General features: G+C 43.0%; 1 protein-coding gene across 1 annotated transcript in view; it reads left to right on the forward strand.

Moving 5' to 3' along the window:
• Positions 1–18144, forward strand: part of TAF2 (TATA-box binding protein associated factor 2) — a 62686-nt gene that overhangs the window by 24264 nt on the left and 20278 nt on the right. The window contains exons 12-22 of the mRNA XM_083450417.1: positions 860–1014; positions 2822–2936; positions 3456–3565; positions 4934–4999; positions 5571–5823; positions 9492–9632; positions 10329–10439; positions 10683–10876; positions 13446–13585; positions 14378–14447; positions 15772–15881. Of these exons, the coding sequence (XP_083306543.1) occupies positions 860–1014; positions 2822–2936; positions 3456–3565; positions 4934–4999; positions 5571–5823; positions 9492–9632; positions 10329–10439; positions 10683–10876; positions 13446–13585; positions 14378–14447; positions 15772–15881 (1465 nt within the window). The remainder of the gene's footprint in view (positions 1–859; positions 1015–2821; positions 2937–3455; positions 3566–4933; positions 5000–5570; positions 5824–9491; positions 9633–10328; positions 10440–10682; positions 10877–13445; positions 13586–14377; positions 14448–15771; positions 15882–18144) is intronic.

An 18144-nucleotide genomic window follows, 5' to 3' on the forward strand; every position in this document is an offset into this window, starting at 1 on the left:
TTGGGCCGATTTATAACCACACCCGGGAAGCGAGGTTTCCTCTTTGTGTCATGGATCACATGTCATGGAAATCAGGCCGCGGCTTACAAAAACTAGGGTACTCACCATTTACTTAAATGATTCAATCTGTTTCCTGCAGAGAACTGTTTTGTTCAATGGAAACATTTTAGGTAAACACTTTCAGCAGCTTAATTTCTGCATATGGTAAAGGAAGCCACTTACAGACAGTGACTATATCCAAAGTGATGAACCTTCGCAGCTAAATGCGATTTCCAGTATAGAGACAGTGCTAGTAAATGCAATAAGACAATGCAAGCAGTAAGACAGAGTTGAAGATCCTGTGACCCTTTGGGTGCTGCTGGACTGCATCTCTCATAATCCCTGACCATTGGCCATACTAGCTGAGGTTTGAGAGATTTGAACTCACAAGATCTGGAGGGCCACAGGTCCCATCAGAAGAGGCCACCAACTTCTGGTCCTCTTTCCAGCTTCCAGAGGCATTGGCTGGTTGTTTTTGAAAGTAGGATGCTGTATAATATGGGACATGGGTTTATCCAACGAGGCACCACATCAGCTTGCAAAAAAAACCCCTCATCCTAGAGCTGACATCTTTTCTGTCACGTCTTCATTTCAAAACAGTTGCAGGAAATGCGACCATCCCCTTTGATAGAGATGTGGTTTGAAATCCTCTGCCCATCTAGCAGTGCACAGTTTGAACATAATGTCTGAATCACCTTGGGTCCTACCTGATTTTGTTTCCAATGAACTGTACCTATGCTATTACCATCACTGATATTTCTTAAAAGTTTATGATCACTGGGCCTGTTTTGATTACTAACCGAGGCTAATTTCACCATAGGTTTTCAACAAGCTCTTGAGCCTGGCCAGCACTGCCTCATCTCAGAAGTTCCAGTCTCATATGTGGAGTCAGATGCTGGTTTCCACATCTGGATTTTTGAAATCCATCTCCAATGTCTCTGGCAAAGACATTCAACCGTTAATAAAGCAATGGGTGTATCCTTTTTCGTTCTAGCTCCGGGCTAGTAACAAAGGAGATGAAAAATAGCTGTTCTTTGGCCCATTAAATGAATACACCGGGACATAAGAAGCAGCCCTAAATTTGTCTAGAGAGTTTCAAATAGTGAAGTTTAAGATTTAGCTCAAATTGCTGTTGTCCCTTTTGAATTGCATCTCGTGGCTGATTGTTTAGTTTTCAAGATGCTACTGTCGGAGGAAAAATGCAGCATTTCGTACCAGTGTGCCCTGTTCCAAAAGACAAACCACAGAGCCAAGCTACACAGCAAGGATCCAGAGGATTTTCAAAAACATTCTTAAGGCAGATATGGAAAATGCCACAGTCTGGTGCATTCTTAGAAGTGAATTCCAAAAATTTCACCCTGGCACCAAAACACTTGGGTCTGTGTACAAGTAGTTTAAATCACCCAAATGAATAGCAGAGAGATTGGCTGGTGCAGAACTCAGTTGGCAGCTGCAAAGCTGCCTGGCAATACTGATCTGGTGCGTTCAGTAATATTTCAGTCCACCTTGATAAAGGCAAAATAGAGTTATACGGAGTGAAGTTCACAGAAACAAATGCAATCAGCGTCTGGTGTTTCTATAGGGGCTCATTCAGAACTGTGGATTTCATTCTCACATACTTTGTATATGGTAGTAGATTTTTTTCACAAGGAGAATTGGGCATCCTGAAGTCAGTTTCCAAGTTTCCACAAAGTGCTGTATGGTGGACAGAGGCACCCTGGAAAAGGGAGTCTTTTGTAGTAAATACGCAGACACAAATAAGCAGTTCAGTAGTATGGATTCATGATTCCCTTTTAGGAGCTAGGATACACTGAAGGCTTTGACTTTCACAAAATCACTCTTTTGCTACTCAAATGCACTCTTCTTTTTGTATTAGACTAAATGCTTTAAATAAAAGTCCTGGTGAGATACATAAAACCCTAATTAATGAAAACGTCAAAATGGAATTTCTTCAAAATACAAGAATGTGTCAGGGCTTCAGGTGGGGAAGGGAGAGCAGACAATCTTTCCATGCTCAGCAAGCAGGTTTGAAAGGGGCTTGTAAGCATTTTTTGTATGTAGATTGTGCTTTTACTCTGATAATACAGGGTACCTGGTTGCAGGGAACCTTGTGTGTTCAGCCAAATGTGCTTAACCAGTCAAGCGATTCATACATTATGTGAAATGAGTCCCTTTCACAACTTTCTGCTCAGTGTGGGAAAGTTGGAGTGAAGCAGGCAAGCACACATCCACTTCCTTTCCCTGGCTTCTACGTGTTATTTTGAACACACGGATTAGGGCTGTAGTGAAAGTCTGGAGGAGGATAGTAAGGACCATTTCCACACATGCTTTCCCATCCCTAGTTTGTGGTGACTCACCTGACTCTGAATGGATCCAGCTGTGTATCGTTGTATGTGACACGGGGTATAAGTTCAGCATTCCCCTATGCGTACCTCCCCATAATGAACAAGTCTTGAGACTTACAAATGAGAGCTTTCACGCAAGAGGAGCAAGCTATGAGCTTCAAAATGCATAAAGGGAGGGAAAGCTCAGAAGTTGAAATCTCCTTTTCGCCATTAGGGTAGGAATTGAAGGAACTGTGCAGTATTTTCAAAATCTGCATGTATGTTATACATCAAATTGCAAATTATGGACACAGTCCATCAGAATTTCCGTCACAAGCCTGATCGAAGCAAGACCGTCATGCTTGTTTTGGATGTACTGTTGCAATTTTGTAAACTTGAGGAATTTAGTTTTTGCATATTTGTAAACCTATCTGTTATTTTCCTATTTAGTCTCATAGAGATCAGAGTGGTGTGGTAAAGTTTTATGGCAGCTTTGCATTTAATAGAAAACGAAATGTACTAGAGTTAGAAATAAAGCAAGACTATACATCTCCTGGGACACAGAAATATGTGGTGAGTTTGTTTTTCTCTTTTTCCCGAAAATTGTCAAAATTGCTACATATTTTCTGTGACTTTTACTTTTTACTGTACATATTTGTACCAACAACCTTTGGTGGGCAACTTGCTTGGAGCTTTGAACCATATCTGGTAGAAAGATAGTTGCCTATGGCAAATACCGAAATTTGCATCATGTTTATTATTAGATTATTGTGAAACAATATAAATTATAGTGAGGCTTTTAACTTACTCATCTGCAGTGTTCATCTAAAGTAAACTTTGAATCAACTGGCATTTAGACACAATATTCAGTGAACTCCTGACTTCGTTGTTTCCTATTGTTCACTACAGAAATACATTTTAAAATGAGATAGCAAACATACTCTTTGAGATCTAGAAACCTACTTTCATAGAATCGTAGAGGCTGGACCACAGTGTCTGGGCTGAACGATAGGAGTGGAGATGCTCCTTCAGGTTAAATCATTGCTACTGTCAGCCATTTGTTCTGGTAATACAATACATTTTCCCTCTAAGGGCCCTTTGAAAGTGACGGTGCAAGAGCTGGATGGATCTTTCAACCACACGCTTCAGATAGAAGAAAACAGCCTTAAACACGACATACCCTGCCACTCGAAAAGCAGACGGTAGGGTTTAGACTATTTGTAGACTTCCCCTGTGAAACATATACCTGAAATAACTACTGCTTTCTTGTTTTTCGTATTCTCTGGCTTACTCCTCTTATTAACGTAAGCAGTATGGTAACTGCTACTGTGCTAGGTAAAGGTAAAGGGACCCCTGACCATTAGGTCCAGTTGTGACCGACTCTGGGGTTGCGGCGCTCATCTCGTTTTATTGGCCAAGGGAGCCGGCATACAGCTTCCGGGTCATGTGGCTAGCATGACTAAGCCGCTTCTGGTGAACCAGAGCAGTGCACGGAAACGCCGTTTACCTTCCCGCCAGAGTGGTACCTATTTATCTACTTGCACTTTGACATCTTTCGAACTGCTAGGTTGGCAGGAGCGGGGACTGAGCAATGGGAGCTCACCCCGTCGTGGGGATTCAAACCGCCGACCTTCTGTTCGGCAAGTCCTAGGCTCTGTGGTTTAACCCACAGCGCCACCCTGTCCCGCTACTGTGCTACACCTGCCCAAATTGAATTGAAATACTTTATTGTCAGTTGTACAACTTATAAGCCACCAGGGGGGTCCTTAGGCCCTATGGGAAGAACCCACCCTCTGGCTCCTCCCAGTGCCAGTTTCATTCTCCAGAATTAGGTAATTCTGTGTGGGTTCCTGCCCATGTGGATTGCGGCTTCTAAAATCAAGCCGACAGCTTGGGGGTGATTAGTGTTGTGGCCACTGTTTTAATGCAAGAATCATATTTGTAAGAAGATCTGATGGTTGTATCTAGTGCAGCATGGGACTTCCTTCCTTTGCCTGCGTACCCCCAAAGGCTGCTCCAGAACAACTCCAACCAACTCTCTGGAGCAGATTTGCAGGATATGCAGGGGGTCTGTGGAGGAGAGGAGGGGAAGCTTCAGTGTGCGAGTGGAAATCTGCTTTGTGATCCAAGCAACAGAGTTGGATACAACCCTTAGTCACTAATATGACCTTGAATCCTTACTTCAGGGATAAAGGTGTGTTGTAATAATTCACCGTTCTGCTACTGTTCAACCACTCTAGTAATAGATTCCCCCTGGTGATTGAAAAATATAAACAGGTAAGTATTATTCCCCCTCCCAAATAAAAGTGGTTTTCAGGATGCATTATTATGACTTCTGTCTTGTAGAAAGTATGAAGCTTAGGAAAAGGATAAACCTATGAAATGGGGAAGGGCAAAATATTTGGGGACAGTTCATATGATTAAATGAAGATATTCATAATATCATCATCAAGGATTTACTTTGTGGCCTTGTTAACGTGCTTGTATTTAAACATCATTTACTACATTTTTGTGGAATAAGGAAAAGAGAAAATTATTTTAACAGGCATCTTCTTTTGTTTGAAATGCAGAAATAAGAAGAAAAAGATTCCTCTGATGAATGGGGAGGAAGTTGACATGGATCTTTCTGCCATGGAGTAAGTTAATTTAGAAAAGTAAAGTGTGGCTGTTGCTTTCCCTGAAGCTCTTATATAGGATTGTCACAGACACACAGAATCATACTGGCCCCAGTCCCAATAGTAGCACTATGAATGCAGAAGCTTAGTTTCACGTATCTGCCCTGTTAGGAGATGCTGCCTTTCTTCCTATGCTGTCCATATGAGCCACAGTCTCTTTATGACAGTGCTGAACATCCAGGGGAATGTAGGGCAAGTTCGTGAAGTGCAGCAATTGGAAGTGGAGGCAAGGAAAGATTTAATTTCAGAGATGCCTGTTGTTCATTGTTTCTACACTGAAGCCCCTTCCACTGGGAAATTTATGAAGTGCAAAGCTGTCATCAAGCTTGTTCAGATTGATATGATCAGTTTGTAAGCAGCTGCATGATTGTTCAGACAGTATTAACCGAGAACTGTTGGTCTTGTGCAAAAAGAAGTAAACAAGAGTCCGGTTTCTTTTTAAGGTGCCATGTTTTAGCAGTCCCATGTTAAAATGTCTGCACACATTTGCTGTATTTTAAGTGCTGGTACAAAATCTGGTCCTCTCTTTCAGTGCTGATTCTCCCTTACTCTGGATCAGAATAGACCCGGATATGTCTGTCCTGAGGAAGGTAGAATTCGAACAGGCTGACTTCATGTGGCAATACCAGCTCCGATACGAGAGAGATGTGGTTGCACAGGAAGAATCCATTTTGGCCCTCCAGAAGTTCCCTACTCCAGCTTCACGACTTGCGCTGACTGATATACTTGAACAAGAACAGTGCTTCTACCGAGTGAGGATAATGGCATGCTTCTGCCTTGCAAAGGTAGGAATGGGCCATGCCGGACAAACTTCATGAGATAATTTGGTCAGATGCAATCAAAGGTTCTGGAGATCTGTTGTTGTTGTTTGTTGTTGTTTAGTCGTTTAGTTGTGTCCGACTCTTCTTGACTCCATGGACCAGAGCACGCCAGGCACTCCTGTCTTCCACTGCCTCCCGCAGTTTGGTCAGACTCATGTTTGTGGCTTAGTTGTTGTTGTTTAGTCGTGTCCAACTCTTTGTGACCCCATGGACCAGAGCACGCCAGACACTCCTGTCTTCCTCTGCCTCCCACAGTTTGGTCAAACTCATGCTGGTAGCTTCGAGAACACTGTCCAACCATCTCGTCCTCTGTCGTTCCCTTCTCCTTGTGCCCTCTATCTTTCCCAACATCAGGGTCTTTTCCAGGGAGTCTTCTCTTCTCACGAGGTGACCAAAGTATTGGAGCCTCAGCTTCAGGATCTGTCCTTCCAGTGAGCACTCCGGGCTGATTTCCTTCAGAATGGATAGGTTTGATCTTCTTGCAGTCCATAGGACTCTCAAGAGTCTCCTCCAGCATCATAATTCAAAAGCATCAATTCTTCAGTGATCAGCCTTCTTTACGGTCCAGCTCTCACTTCCATACATCACTACTGGGAAAACCATAGCTTTAACTATACGGACCTTTGTTGGCAAGGTGATGTCTCTGCTTTTTAAGATGCTGTCTAGATGCTGTCTAGGTTTGTCATTGCTGGAAATCCGCACAGCAGCTTTTGCTACATGTAAATTGGGCAGCTCGCAGAGAATCTAAACTTGAACAATAGGAGAAAAATGCATGTACAGTTTTCTGCCCCTGGTTACTTGAAAACTCTATAGCAAAGAGGACTTACCTTATCCAAAAAACGCTCTAGCTCCTCCCATGGGCTCGAGTTCCTATACTTATTTACCTGTGTAGCAATTCCTTCCCCATGTTTGTGAAACTGTGTGACCCCACCTTGTTCCCCTTCCCCTTGATCTGACCAGGTGTTGAATTATCATATTGAATAGAGTGGCAGATGTGTCAGGCTTCAGCCCTGTATAGCTTGATGTTCACTGTCAAAGGGGGTGGGCAGGCTAAATGGGTGCAATTTCTATGAAGTTTGGTGAATGTGTCTGTTCTAGTTTAAAGTGGTTTTGCCAATTATCAGTCTCCTTTACATATAGTGGTACCTCGGGTTAAGAACTTAATTCGTTCTGGAGGTCTGTTCTTAACCTGAAACTGTTCTTAACCCGAAGCACCACTTTAGCTAATGGGGCCTCCTGCTGCTGCCGTACCGCCACTGCACGATTTCTGTTCTCATCCTGAAGCAAAGTTCTTAACCCGAGGTAATATTTCTGGGTTAGCAGAGTCTGTAACCTGAACCGTATGTAACCTGAGGTTCCACTGTATTTTCACACATTAACAGCTGAGTAAGAGTTAAAACTTCACTACGTCTCCTAAACTGGTCTGGCGTCCAGCCTTATGGAAATATTTATCAAGTGCTTTTCAGTGACTGATGTCAAAACAAAGCAACATAGGTTTTTGTCTGTAAAAGGAATCTAGAAAAACATTTCATAACAACTGCTGAAGAAGAGACGAGACATATGAGCCAACAGTTTTATTTTTGCATTAATCCTCAGGTCTAAAGGAAGTTTGCTGTTCTAACATTTTAAAAGACAGCCAAAGTGTATGTTAGGTTTTTCTTTGAAGCTCTTTTGGCGCCTTAGAAATCTAGGGGAGTGGTGAAATTTTCACTTCAAGCTTAACAATCTGCTGACCTCCTTAGTTGCCGGATCCACTGTCTCACAGAGCCTCCATCTTGCCAGGATTCATACTCAATTCATTAGTCTTCATCCAGCTTACTACTGCATCCAGGGTCTTCTCAGCCATTCCCAAGTCAGATCTTGTAGAGGAATAGAACTGGGTATCATTAGCATGCTGATGAAACCTTGTTCAATATCCCCTGAATGACTGCTCCTAATGGTTTTGTGTAGATGTTAAATGCATTAGAGACAGTATAGTGCTCTGTGGCATCTTGTAGCTCAAAGGGGGCTGAGAAGCAGTGCTCCAACCCTACTTTCTGGAACCATCCCTGGAGATTAGATATCCTATAGACGGTCTCCTATAGACGGTCCAGGAGGATACCATGGTTCATTGTATCAGAAACTGATGAGAAAGCTAGCTAGAGCAAAATAGGCTTGTGCATTGGGGGAGCTGGGCAAACTTTTCCCCATTATACTGATTGTTAACTTGATTTCAGCTGTCCAACTATATCTTAAAAGCTAGACAGGGTTCAGAATTGTCTGTTTCTCTTCGGGTGGTCTCGTACTCCCAGGGCGGCTAAGGCATGTTTGAAATCTGCATTGAGGTTATTGGCATGGTAAATTGAGAAAACTGGTAGTGCTCAGGCCACTTCCATGACTGTCTTCTGCAGAGACTGAATGAATATGTGGCTTTAGTAACTGGGGTGGGGGAGACTGTCTGAAATGTAAATGGGAGAAAAACAATTAAAACCAGATCGCGATTGTGGGAAGATAATTAGTTGCAGATGACCTGTAAAAACCATTTCCATATACTATAGTTACAATTTATAGAAGCGGTGGTGGTGAGAGACTGTCTGGTTTTAGGTAGTATATTTTGGTTTTCAAACTGTGTTCGAACCACGGGATTCCTTGCAAGCTCATCAGCATTCCTGAATTAACCAGATTGATAATGGCAAAGAAGCTGCCTGACAGCTGTTACTCACTGCTGGGAACCTTTCCTTCCTCTCCCCAGCTGTACGATGGTATTGGTTGTATTCTAGGGCACAGAAACATGGCTTTTTCCCTACACACCATTGATTGCATATCCTGGGGCAGGGATTCCCAATGGCCTAAGCGTCCATTGAGAAATCTAAGAAAGTCTCATGAATAAGAATAAAAGTCTTGCTCAAAACCATTCCCCCCTCCCCAAACACAAAAACAGGCAAAATACCTGCATATGTCCCAAAACATCAGAGAAAAAGCAAAAAAAAAACAACCCTAGATAACTCCCCCACCTACCCAATCACCCTCTGTCAAACCCTTTCATTTTTTTAAAAAAAGACAAGGGGCAGGGGAGCTAGGTAGGTATTATGGGGTTGTCTGAGGGCATTGTGGTCCCCGTGGGCACCACATTGGGGATCCAGGTCCTAAGATAGGTTTCAGTATCTTCTGCAATGCAATGATTCCACAAAAGCACCTTAAGAGGCAACTCAGAGTTTGGAAAGGTTTTTTTGGGGGGGGGGGCGAAATGCTGATTTAAAGTTTCTACAATGGTACCTCGGGTTACGAACTTAATTCATTCTGGAGGTCCATTCATGTTCTTAACCTGAAGCACCACTTTAGCTAATGGGGCCTCCCGCTGCCGCCGCGCCACCAGAGCACGATTTCTGTTCTCATCCTGAAGCAAAGTTCTTAACCCGAGGTACTATTTCTGGGTTAGCAGAGTCTGCAACCTGAAGCGTATGTAACCTGAGGTACCACTGTATCTGTTAAACTGTTACGGATTTTGTTGACTTACTACAGCTTTCTCTTCCCCTCAGTCCTTTGGAAATGAAAGTAAGAAAGAGTGGAGTCGGGGTTTGGGAGAGGGCAACAGATCAAACCTCGCAGTCTTGCTAATAATGTAGCTTCTCTCTTGCTCCCTAATTATGTAGATTGCAAATTTCATGGTGAGCACGTGGACAGGACCACCAGCCATGAAGTCGCTCTTCACCCGGATGTTCTGTTGCAAAAGTTGCCCAAACATTGTGAAAACCAATAACTTCATGAACTACCAGAGCTACTTTCTGCAGAAGGTAAAAGGCCAATTGCTGTCTAATTTAGCTTTTTCTAAACGTAGCAGCTTCTCTTACAGCTTGTTCAAGGCTGGTCTACAGTGGTGGATGCAAAAGAGAAATGGTTGTAGGTTTTGGATGTATTCGCCTGAAGAGTGGCAGAACTCTTTTGGAGATAGATGTCCTAAGTCCCATCGGCCTCAAAAAAAAATTAAAGGGAAAAAAGGTACAGAAGTATTTTCCCTACGAAGAGAAGCTAAAGAAATCAGGGGTTTTTTTTGGGGGGGGGGGGTGGACTTATAAAATTATGTGTGCAGAATATTGAATAAAAGGCAATATCCTTTCTATTTGTGAAATTATTGGAGCTGAAGGCCATTTAATGAAATGAGGCAGAGAGAGGTTCACGACTGACAAAAGGAACCCCACCTTTACAATAACACACAAGTTAAGGGAGTTCATTGCTGTGACCTATCGTGATGACCACCTTCCCAAATGACTTTAAAAAGCACCTGATAACTTAACAAACTGGGTTTTATTAACAGCTAGCTAGCACGTTCTTATGTTGATTTTCATGCTTCTACCTCCTGAATTACGGGGTGGAGGAAATATGGACTGGTAGACTGCAGAACATCATATGGCAAAGCAAAAGCTGTCGATTCTGATTTAATATTTAAACGAAAGCAGTTGCTCGTTTAATCTTGGTCCTTTTTTTTGCAGACGATGCCTGTTGCAATGGCCTTGCTGAGAGATGTCCATAATCTATGTCCTAAAGAGGTTTTGACGTTCATTTTAGATCTGATCAAGTACAACGACAATAGAAAAAACAAGGTAAAAAAAGTTGCCTCAAACCATTGCAGTTTTCTATCCATGATCCTGCTCTTTCGATGTGCAGAGAACTACTTTAAGGCAAAATGGCTTGTAATAGGAACAGGACCTGCAGCTAAATGTTGTGATGTGGAATACTCTTACCCTCTTCCATTCATTTTTGTCTAAAAGAGCAGTGCTCTTCTTCTTAATTTTATTTATTTTTTGGTAATGCTTCTTATTTCATATTTTGGTCTTTGGCTTTAGTTTTCAGACAACTATTACCGTGCAGAGCTGATAGATGCGCTAGCAAACTCTGTAACTCCTGCCGTCAGTGTGAACAATGAAGCCCGGACGCTTGATAACTTAAATCCTGATGTTCGCCTCATTCTTGAGGAAATTACCAGGTTCTTAAACATGGAAAAGCTACTTCCCAGCTATAGGCACACCATTACAGTCAGGTACGGGTTTTTTAAAAAATGTATTTAATTCCTGCAAATACAAATCTAAAAGCACAGTACACTCCCATCTTTTTTCACATCTTCCTACTTTGCTGTTGACTCTGATGCACTCGTTCTGTTCTTGCACAATGTAGCTCTTCATAATATTCTCACTTTGATCAATAAACACAGAAGGGAGAAAGACAGTAGGGAGATTTGACGGGTGCCGAGAAAGTCCTTTTGTAAATTGTGCAAAGGCCTTAAGAGAAAATACACTTATAAAAACAGAATGTTTGTAGGACTTGAAACCACAGCTTTCTCCTTTTCTTTTGATCTTATGCAACAAAGGGAAGATAAAATCTACTGTTTATGGCGGCGTAACACTGAGTTAAGTGTGTTTTGCATATCACATGTCTATGTTCAAGGCAATGCACACGCTCAGCCTCTTCATGAGCACCGATCTCCAGAGAGGGTTGATGCTGGTCAGCAGTAGGGGAATCCTAAACAAGGAGCCATGCACTTGGGAAGGATGCTGCAAGGGACTAGATTTTTCTGATAACGTATCTGGACTGTCCTCTTAAATGGTAAAGGGACCCCTGACCATTAGGTCCAGCCATGGCCATCTCTGGGGTTGCGGCGCTCATCTCGCTTTATTGGCCGAGGGAGCCGGCGTACAGCTTCCGGGTCATGTGGCCAGCATGACTAAGCCGCTTCTGGCGAACCAGATCAGTGCACGTAAACACTGTTTACCATCCCTCTGGAGCGGTTCCTATTTATCTACATGCTTTCGAACTGCTAGGTTGGCTGGAGCAGGGACCGAGCAACGGGAGCTCACCCCGTCGCAGGGATTCAAACCGCCGACCTTCTGATCAGGAAGTCCTAGGCTCTGTGGTTTAACCCACAGCACCGCCCGCGTCCTCTTACTTACCTGCTAATCTTGGTGTCTTATGCAGGAGTGGGGGAACTCAGGCCTGGAGACAAAATATGTCCCTCTGGGTCTCTCTACTTGGCCCTCGGGATTCTCACTCAATCCATGCCACTCACCAGCCTTGCTTTGTACCCTCCTTTATTGTATAACTTCTTATTGGGCTTTTATAAAGAAAATGCAGATAATAGGAGCAGATGGGGCTCATCAACCTAGGTAGCCCAGCTAGGAGAAGTATCAGCAAGGGCAAGAGGGAGGTCCTGTCGTCTGGGCAGCCCAGGACTTCCATACACACCGCCCACGCTTGGTCCTCAGGGACGCCACTTTGGTCCCGCTAACACAGTGGTTTGACCTCACCCCCGACGGCACACTCCATTGTCTCTCGTTACAGAAGGATGCCAGCAACAACAAATAAGCAAGCCAAGACAGTCTTGTACCATTCAGACATGATAAAGTGAGGCATGTTAGGTTTGCTGTAACATCATAGACTTATGATTCGTTACCTGCAGCCAGTATTTACAAAGAGCCCCTTAAGCATTTTTGTCTGTCTGAAGTGTGCCCTCTGGGCCAGATTCACTTGTGAACCCATTGCATTCGCAGAAGCTAGTGCAAGGGCTCCTGCTACTCCAGCGGGGCTTCCCCTGCCATGACTCCCCCACTCCCCTCTGAATCCTCAGAACAGCATGCAGGGAGAAGAGAAGGGGGATCATTCCGTCTGCAAGCAGAAATGCTTGCATGACAGAACTATCAGAAGAAATCCTCCCTCTGACTAATAAAACGCCTTTTGTTTGCCCAGATAGAGGGGTGTGCACAGAAACAAATCTATTGTGCAAAGGTAACATTTACATTAGGGATGTGGGTGGCGCTGTGGGTTAAACCACAGAGCCTAGGACTTGCTGATCAGAAGGTCGCTGGTTCGAATCCCTGCGACGGGGTGAGCTCCCGTTGCTCGGTTCCTGCTCCTGCCCACCTAGCAGTTCGAAAGCACGTCAAAGTGCAAGTAGATAAATAGGTACCGCTCTGGCGGGAAGGTAAACGGCGTTTCCGTGCGCTGCTCTGGTTCGCCAGAAGCAGCTTAGTCATGCTGGCCACATGACCCAGAAGCTGTACGCCGGCTCCCTCGGCCAATAAAGCGAGATGAGCGCTGCAACCCCAGAGTCGGCCACGACTGGACCTAATGGTCAGGGGTCCCTTTACCTTTAACATTTACATTTCTTACTCCACTCGCTTTTGCTTCTGCCCCCACCCATCACTGGCACACGTGGCCCCTGGAACATTGCCAAGAAGGAAATGTGGCCCTTGTGCTGGAAAAGGTTCCCTACCCCTGCTCTTACGGGTTTGAAATTCTTTACTAGTGTATGTTGTGTTGGGTGAAATATCCAACAGAAGAAAGAAATATAGCTTCTTTAGGACTCTCCTTTCAGCTCAGGTTTCTTTAGAACTCTTCGGAAGTCAAGAATGATATTTTATTGGTGTTGCGGTTTGGTAAGAAATTTAACAGGCACCTTAAAGAAAAAGAATTCACATGAATTTGGTGTAATTCAGAGTTTGTGAAATTCATCAACAACTTGCTGTGATAATGCTAAAGTAAGTTTTTATTTCCAGTGACTGGAATGCAGGTTTTGTAACAGATTTTTCTTCCTTCCCCCTTCTCCATGTGCCTAGTTGCTTGAATGCCATTCGCATACTACAGAAGAACGGGCACGTCCCGAGTGATCCTGCTGTCTTTAAGTCCTATGCGGAATATGGGCACTTTGTGGATATCCGAATAGCAGCTCTGGAGGCAGTTGTTGATTACACAAAAGGTAAAGAAAAGTTGTTGCGCTGAACAATTATTTGGCCTTTAATATCTAGACCTGTGCACCCTAGACCACGGCCACTTCATTAAGCTTTGAATCTTTGGGGCAGACAAGTAGTGCTTTGTGGGCTCTCTTTCAAGGAAACTTGTTTGCTGATCTTTTCATTGAGGAATCTGATGAGCTTCCATGGAAGACAATCTGCCATGAAATTTAGTTTGAAAACAAATGTAGTATGAGCTGGGAAACCTCATCACTGTCTGGATTGGGCAAAATTTATTTGACCGCTCAGTTTCTTGAGTATGATGCCATCTTGTAGCAGGAGGGTTTTGTGTGTAGGCAATTGATTTGCAATGAGAAATGTTTTGTGCTCAGATGTACAGGCAAAGTGTTGGAAGTATATATAGAATATATGCATTTTGCTAGGAGGCAATAGTCAGAATCCCAAATGAGCTGTTATACACAGGGTGGACTCCCACAGTGTGGCACCCAAAATGAAAAAACCCCAAACAGGTTTCACAGTTAAATTCCAGAAGTTTAAGCAACTGCATCCAAATACAAGAGAGAAGAATTGAGAGAAAATGGGAATTTGTGTGTCACAAAGAGCAAGATTTGTAGAGTCCATCCATCCTACCCACCCTCCCAAAATTAGAATAGTGACACATTATAATGCATCAGTTCCATTCTATTTCTGAAAGGCTTTTATGTATTTTTGACTATCTTTTTTTCTAATAACTTCTGACTTCTAGTTGGTGCAGTTCCAACATCTTACTTAAAAAGTGATTCATTTTGTCTTCATAGTTGACAGAAGTTATGAGGAACTACAGTGGCTGCTCAATATGGTCCAGAATGATCCTGTACCTTATGTCAGGTTAGTCTTCCTTGCTGGCAACTTGAAAGGTGTTTCATTTAGGTTATAGATTTTGAACCATCTTGTGCTGTATATTCTAGTGGGAAGGATTTAAAATCGCCTATTGCTATGTTGCTTTTCTTCTGAGAAGCATTCATGGGGTTTTCAGGTAACAGTTGACCCTCAGCTTCAGATGATGGAAATATACGAGGCACTTGGGACACTTCAGTTGAGTTGCAGCATCTCTGAGCATTGGCTATGCTGGCTGTCACTGATGAGAGTTGTGGTGGAACAACATCTCAGTGGCTACAGGTTAGCATGGTGAACCTTCTCACCAGAACTTTGTTTCTGCCTGAATCAAGAGACTGGTTGCATTCTGGAGCAGAGGGTAATCTGTGGCTATTAAGCAAGAGGGCAGCACTCTCCCACTTCCTTAAGAGATGAGAACTATTCATGGCAAATCCCTTAGAGGTCAAGGGGAAGGTCTTGTGCTTTTCCTTGCGGTCGTTCATACTTCTTTATGAAGGCCTTGCATCTACAGTGGTACCTCGGGTTAAGTACTTAATATGTTCCGGAGGTCTGTTCTTAACCTGAAACTGTTCTTAACCTGAAGCACCACTTTAGCTAATGGGGCCTCCTGCTGCCGGAGCACGATTTCTGTTCTCATCCTGAAGCAAAGTTCTTAACCCGAGGTACTATTTCTGGGTTCGTGGAGTCTGTAACCTGAAGCATCTTTAACCTGAAGTGTACGTAACCCGAGTTACCACTGTACTTTTCAATTCTTGGCCATAGATGCAGGATCTTTCTTTACATCTTTTTTTTAAAAAAATAAATCAAAATCCACACTGGGGCTCAGTGTATCTAGAGTAGAGCTGTGCTTCGTTATGTTTAGATACCAAAGAAAATATAAATTGGTTTCTTGTTTGTAGCTGAGGGACAAAGATTATAAATGATACATTTGTAGTTGAACTTTTTGCCTGTTTGCTTTAAGTTAGACTTTGCCAGTACAAGTCAGTACCCCTGGTGACCTAGATAGTGACAACTTTGAACACTGCAGCCTCTTTTCAGGTTTCCCCCTCTCGGTTTCTTTTCCTGCTATTTCCACTGACTGTTACTGCCCCCAGGCCTTTTCACAAAAATGGCTGTTTGATACATTTTTAGAATCCTGTGTAAGGTCATTGATCTTGATTTCCTGCGATGAGGCGAGCACAGGGGACATGTTTTGAGTTTACGTTCAACCCTTGTAATCCTGATGTAAAACTATGGAGCCAAAAAAAGAAAGCCTAATAACTGGGAGGCCAGATTGTATATGGATTAGGAGCTGACTGTTGTCCTTTTTTTTTAGACATAAGATATTGAACATGTTGACAAAGAACCCTCCATTTACCAAGAACATGGAATCTCCTTTGTGCAATGAAGCGCTGGTGGATCAGCTCTGGAAACTTATGAATTCAGGTTAAATCTTATTATTACTGTTATAATTTATTTATTATTAGTCTTGCTACTTCTTAAAAAAAAAAATCTAACAACACAAATCAGCCTGGCTATATGCATGTTTGCTTGAAAATAAGTCACCCTGGTTAGAGACGGGGTTATTTGATTTATTCTTCATTTATATCCTGCCTTTCTTACATGGTTCTCAAGGCAGCATACATGATTCCCAAGCAGTTTTCCATCCAGGCACTCCCCAAAGCCAAACCTATGTAGTTTCGATCATGGTTGCTATATCCTGCATGCCTTCAAGACATTGCACTGGATTGTAGATGAAGGCGTGCAACTTGAAATTCTTTGTATTTTGCATTTTATTGGCACATTTCCCTAACGTCCAGGCTTGCGTTTTGGTCAGGACTAGATCAATCCTAATGCTATATACATTAACAGGAGCCCCCCCCAACCCACCTGCCCTAGTAAGGTAAAGGTAAAGGGACCCCTGACCATTAGGTCCAGTCGTGACCGACTCAGGGGTTGCGGCGCTCATCTCGCTTTATTGGCCGAGGGAGATGGCGTACAGCTTCCTGGTCATGTGGCCAGCATGACTAAGCTGCTTCTAGCGAGCCAGAGCAGCACATGGAAACGCCGTTTACCTTCCTGCCGGAGCAGTACCTATTTATCTACTTGCACTTTGACATGCTTTCGAACTGGTAGGTTGGCAGGAGCAGGGACTGAGCAACGGGAGCTCACCACGTCGCGGGGATTCAAACCGCCAACCACCTGATCGGCAAGTCCTAGGCTCTGTGGTTTAACCCACAGCGCCACCCACGTCCCACCTGCCCTAGTACCTGGTTGCTAGTTTGTCTTGTGTAGCTGATGTTCAGTACCAATGCTCTTGCTTATAACAAACTCTGATTCATTGTTATATCTGAATTGGGCCATACAGAAAAACCTTACGTTCGTTAGTTCTTTAAATCTGTGTGAAGTTTGCAGGGGAAAGTCATTGATCAGAATATCCATGTGCCTTTTCCTATAGGTTCTACACGTTCCCCACCCAATGCTTATTCCTTCAAGGGGGGCGGGGGAAGTTACCCAAGAATCAACATCCAATTGCTATTAATCTGTTTTCGTTTAGCAGATCAGCCTTATCCAGCACCGTCTTCAAAATCTGGCATGTTGCTTACAGTGCTTACATACAAACTTTTATTTGTATTCTTCTAGGGGACATTAATGGCTGTGTGCTCTCTATGCATCATTATTTTTAGAGCCTGGAAGCTTTCAGCTGCACTAGGGGCTGAAGCAACCTGGGGGGGAACGGGATCCGCCTTACTTAATTTTTTGGAAAGATTTAACCAGATGTCATACTCAGGAAGTAAACAGTTTACATCTACCCACCGGGGAGTTCATGTTCCCTTTTCTTTTCCTCGAGAGAATTGAGTGTACAAAGCTAGTCTTTAACTCATTGACCTTGTGGTAACAAAAGGAGTCATAATAGGAGATATGTTCCCTTCTCTATTTATTTATTTATTGGGGGGGGGGGGAGTGTTAACGGCATAAATCTCTGTGCAAATCATCTGAACGCTCTACTCAAAATTTACTTTCTGTAAGAGCAATTACAAAATCTTAAGAGTGCCAGTAAGAATATGTCTTAGGGTAAACCACCCATTCAGGTTTAATGATTTGAAACTTGCTGATGCCTATAAGCCCATAAAGGAGAACAAATGTTTTTGTTGCTTTTTGGAGAGAAAGAGTGAAATGCCAGACTCTAGAAAGCTAAAGCTAGAGGATTCCAAACCTTTTTAAACTGAGAGATGATATTCAACTATACTTAAGTTTTATTTTTTTTAAAAAAAATTAATATTTGTTTCAGTAACAGTTCAGATCTTCACTGATCAGTTTTTAAGTTAAGATAACAGTGCTAGTTTCTAGATTCGGGTGGGCAGCCGTGTTGGTCTGACGCAGTCGAAATAAATAAATAAAAAATGTCCAGTAGCACCTTAGAGACCAACTAAGTTTGTTCTGGGTGTAAGCTTTTGTGTGCATGCACACTTCTTCAGATAGAAAACTGCCTTTGCAAATGAACAACTTAATCCTTTAGTAAAATTTTGTTATTTTCCAGGTGCTGTAGAAACCAATGTATATTTAGTGATGACATAATTTGTGAAATAAAATGGGGGTGGTGGTGGGGGGGGAAATCCCTGGTTTCTTATCTCCTGTAAGACTTGTTCATGTTTGGATGACATGAACAGCTGGGCTTTTGTTTCATTGTGTTTTCCCAGCTATTCCG

The sequence above is a fragment of the Podarcis tiliguerta genome, assembly GCF_965153285.1.
Source record: "Podarcis tiliguerta genome assembly, chromosome: 7".
Taxonomy (NCBI): Eukaryota; Metazoa; Chordata; class Lepidosauria; order Squamata; family Lacertidae; genus Podarcis; species Podarcis tiliguerta.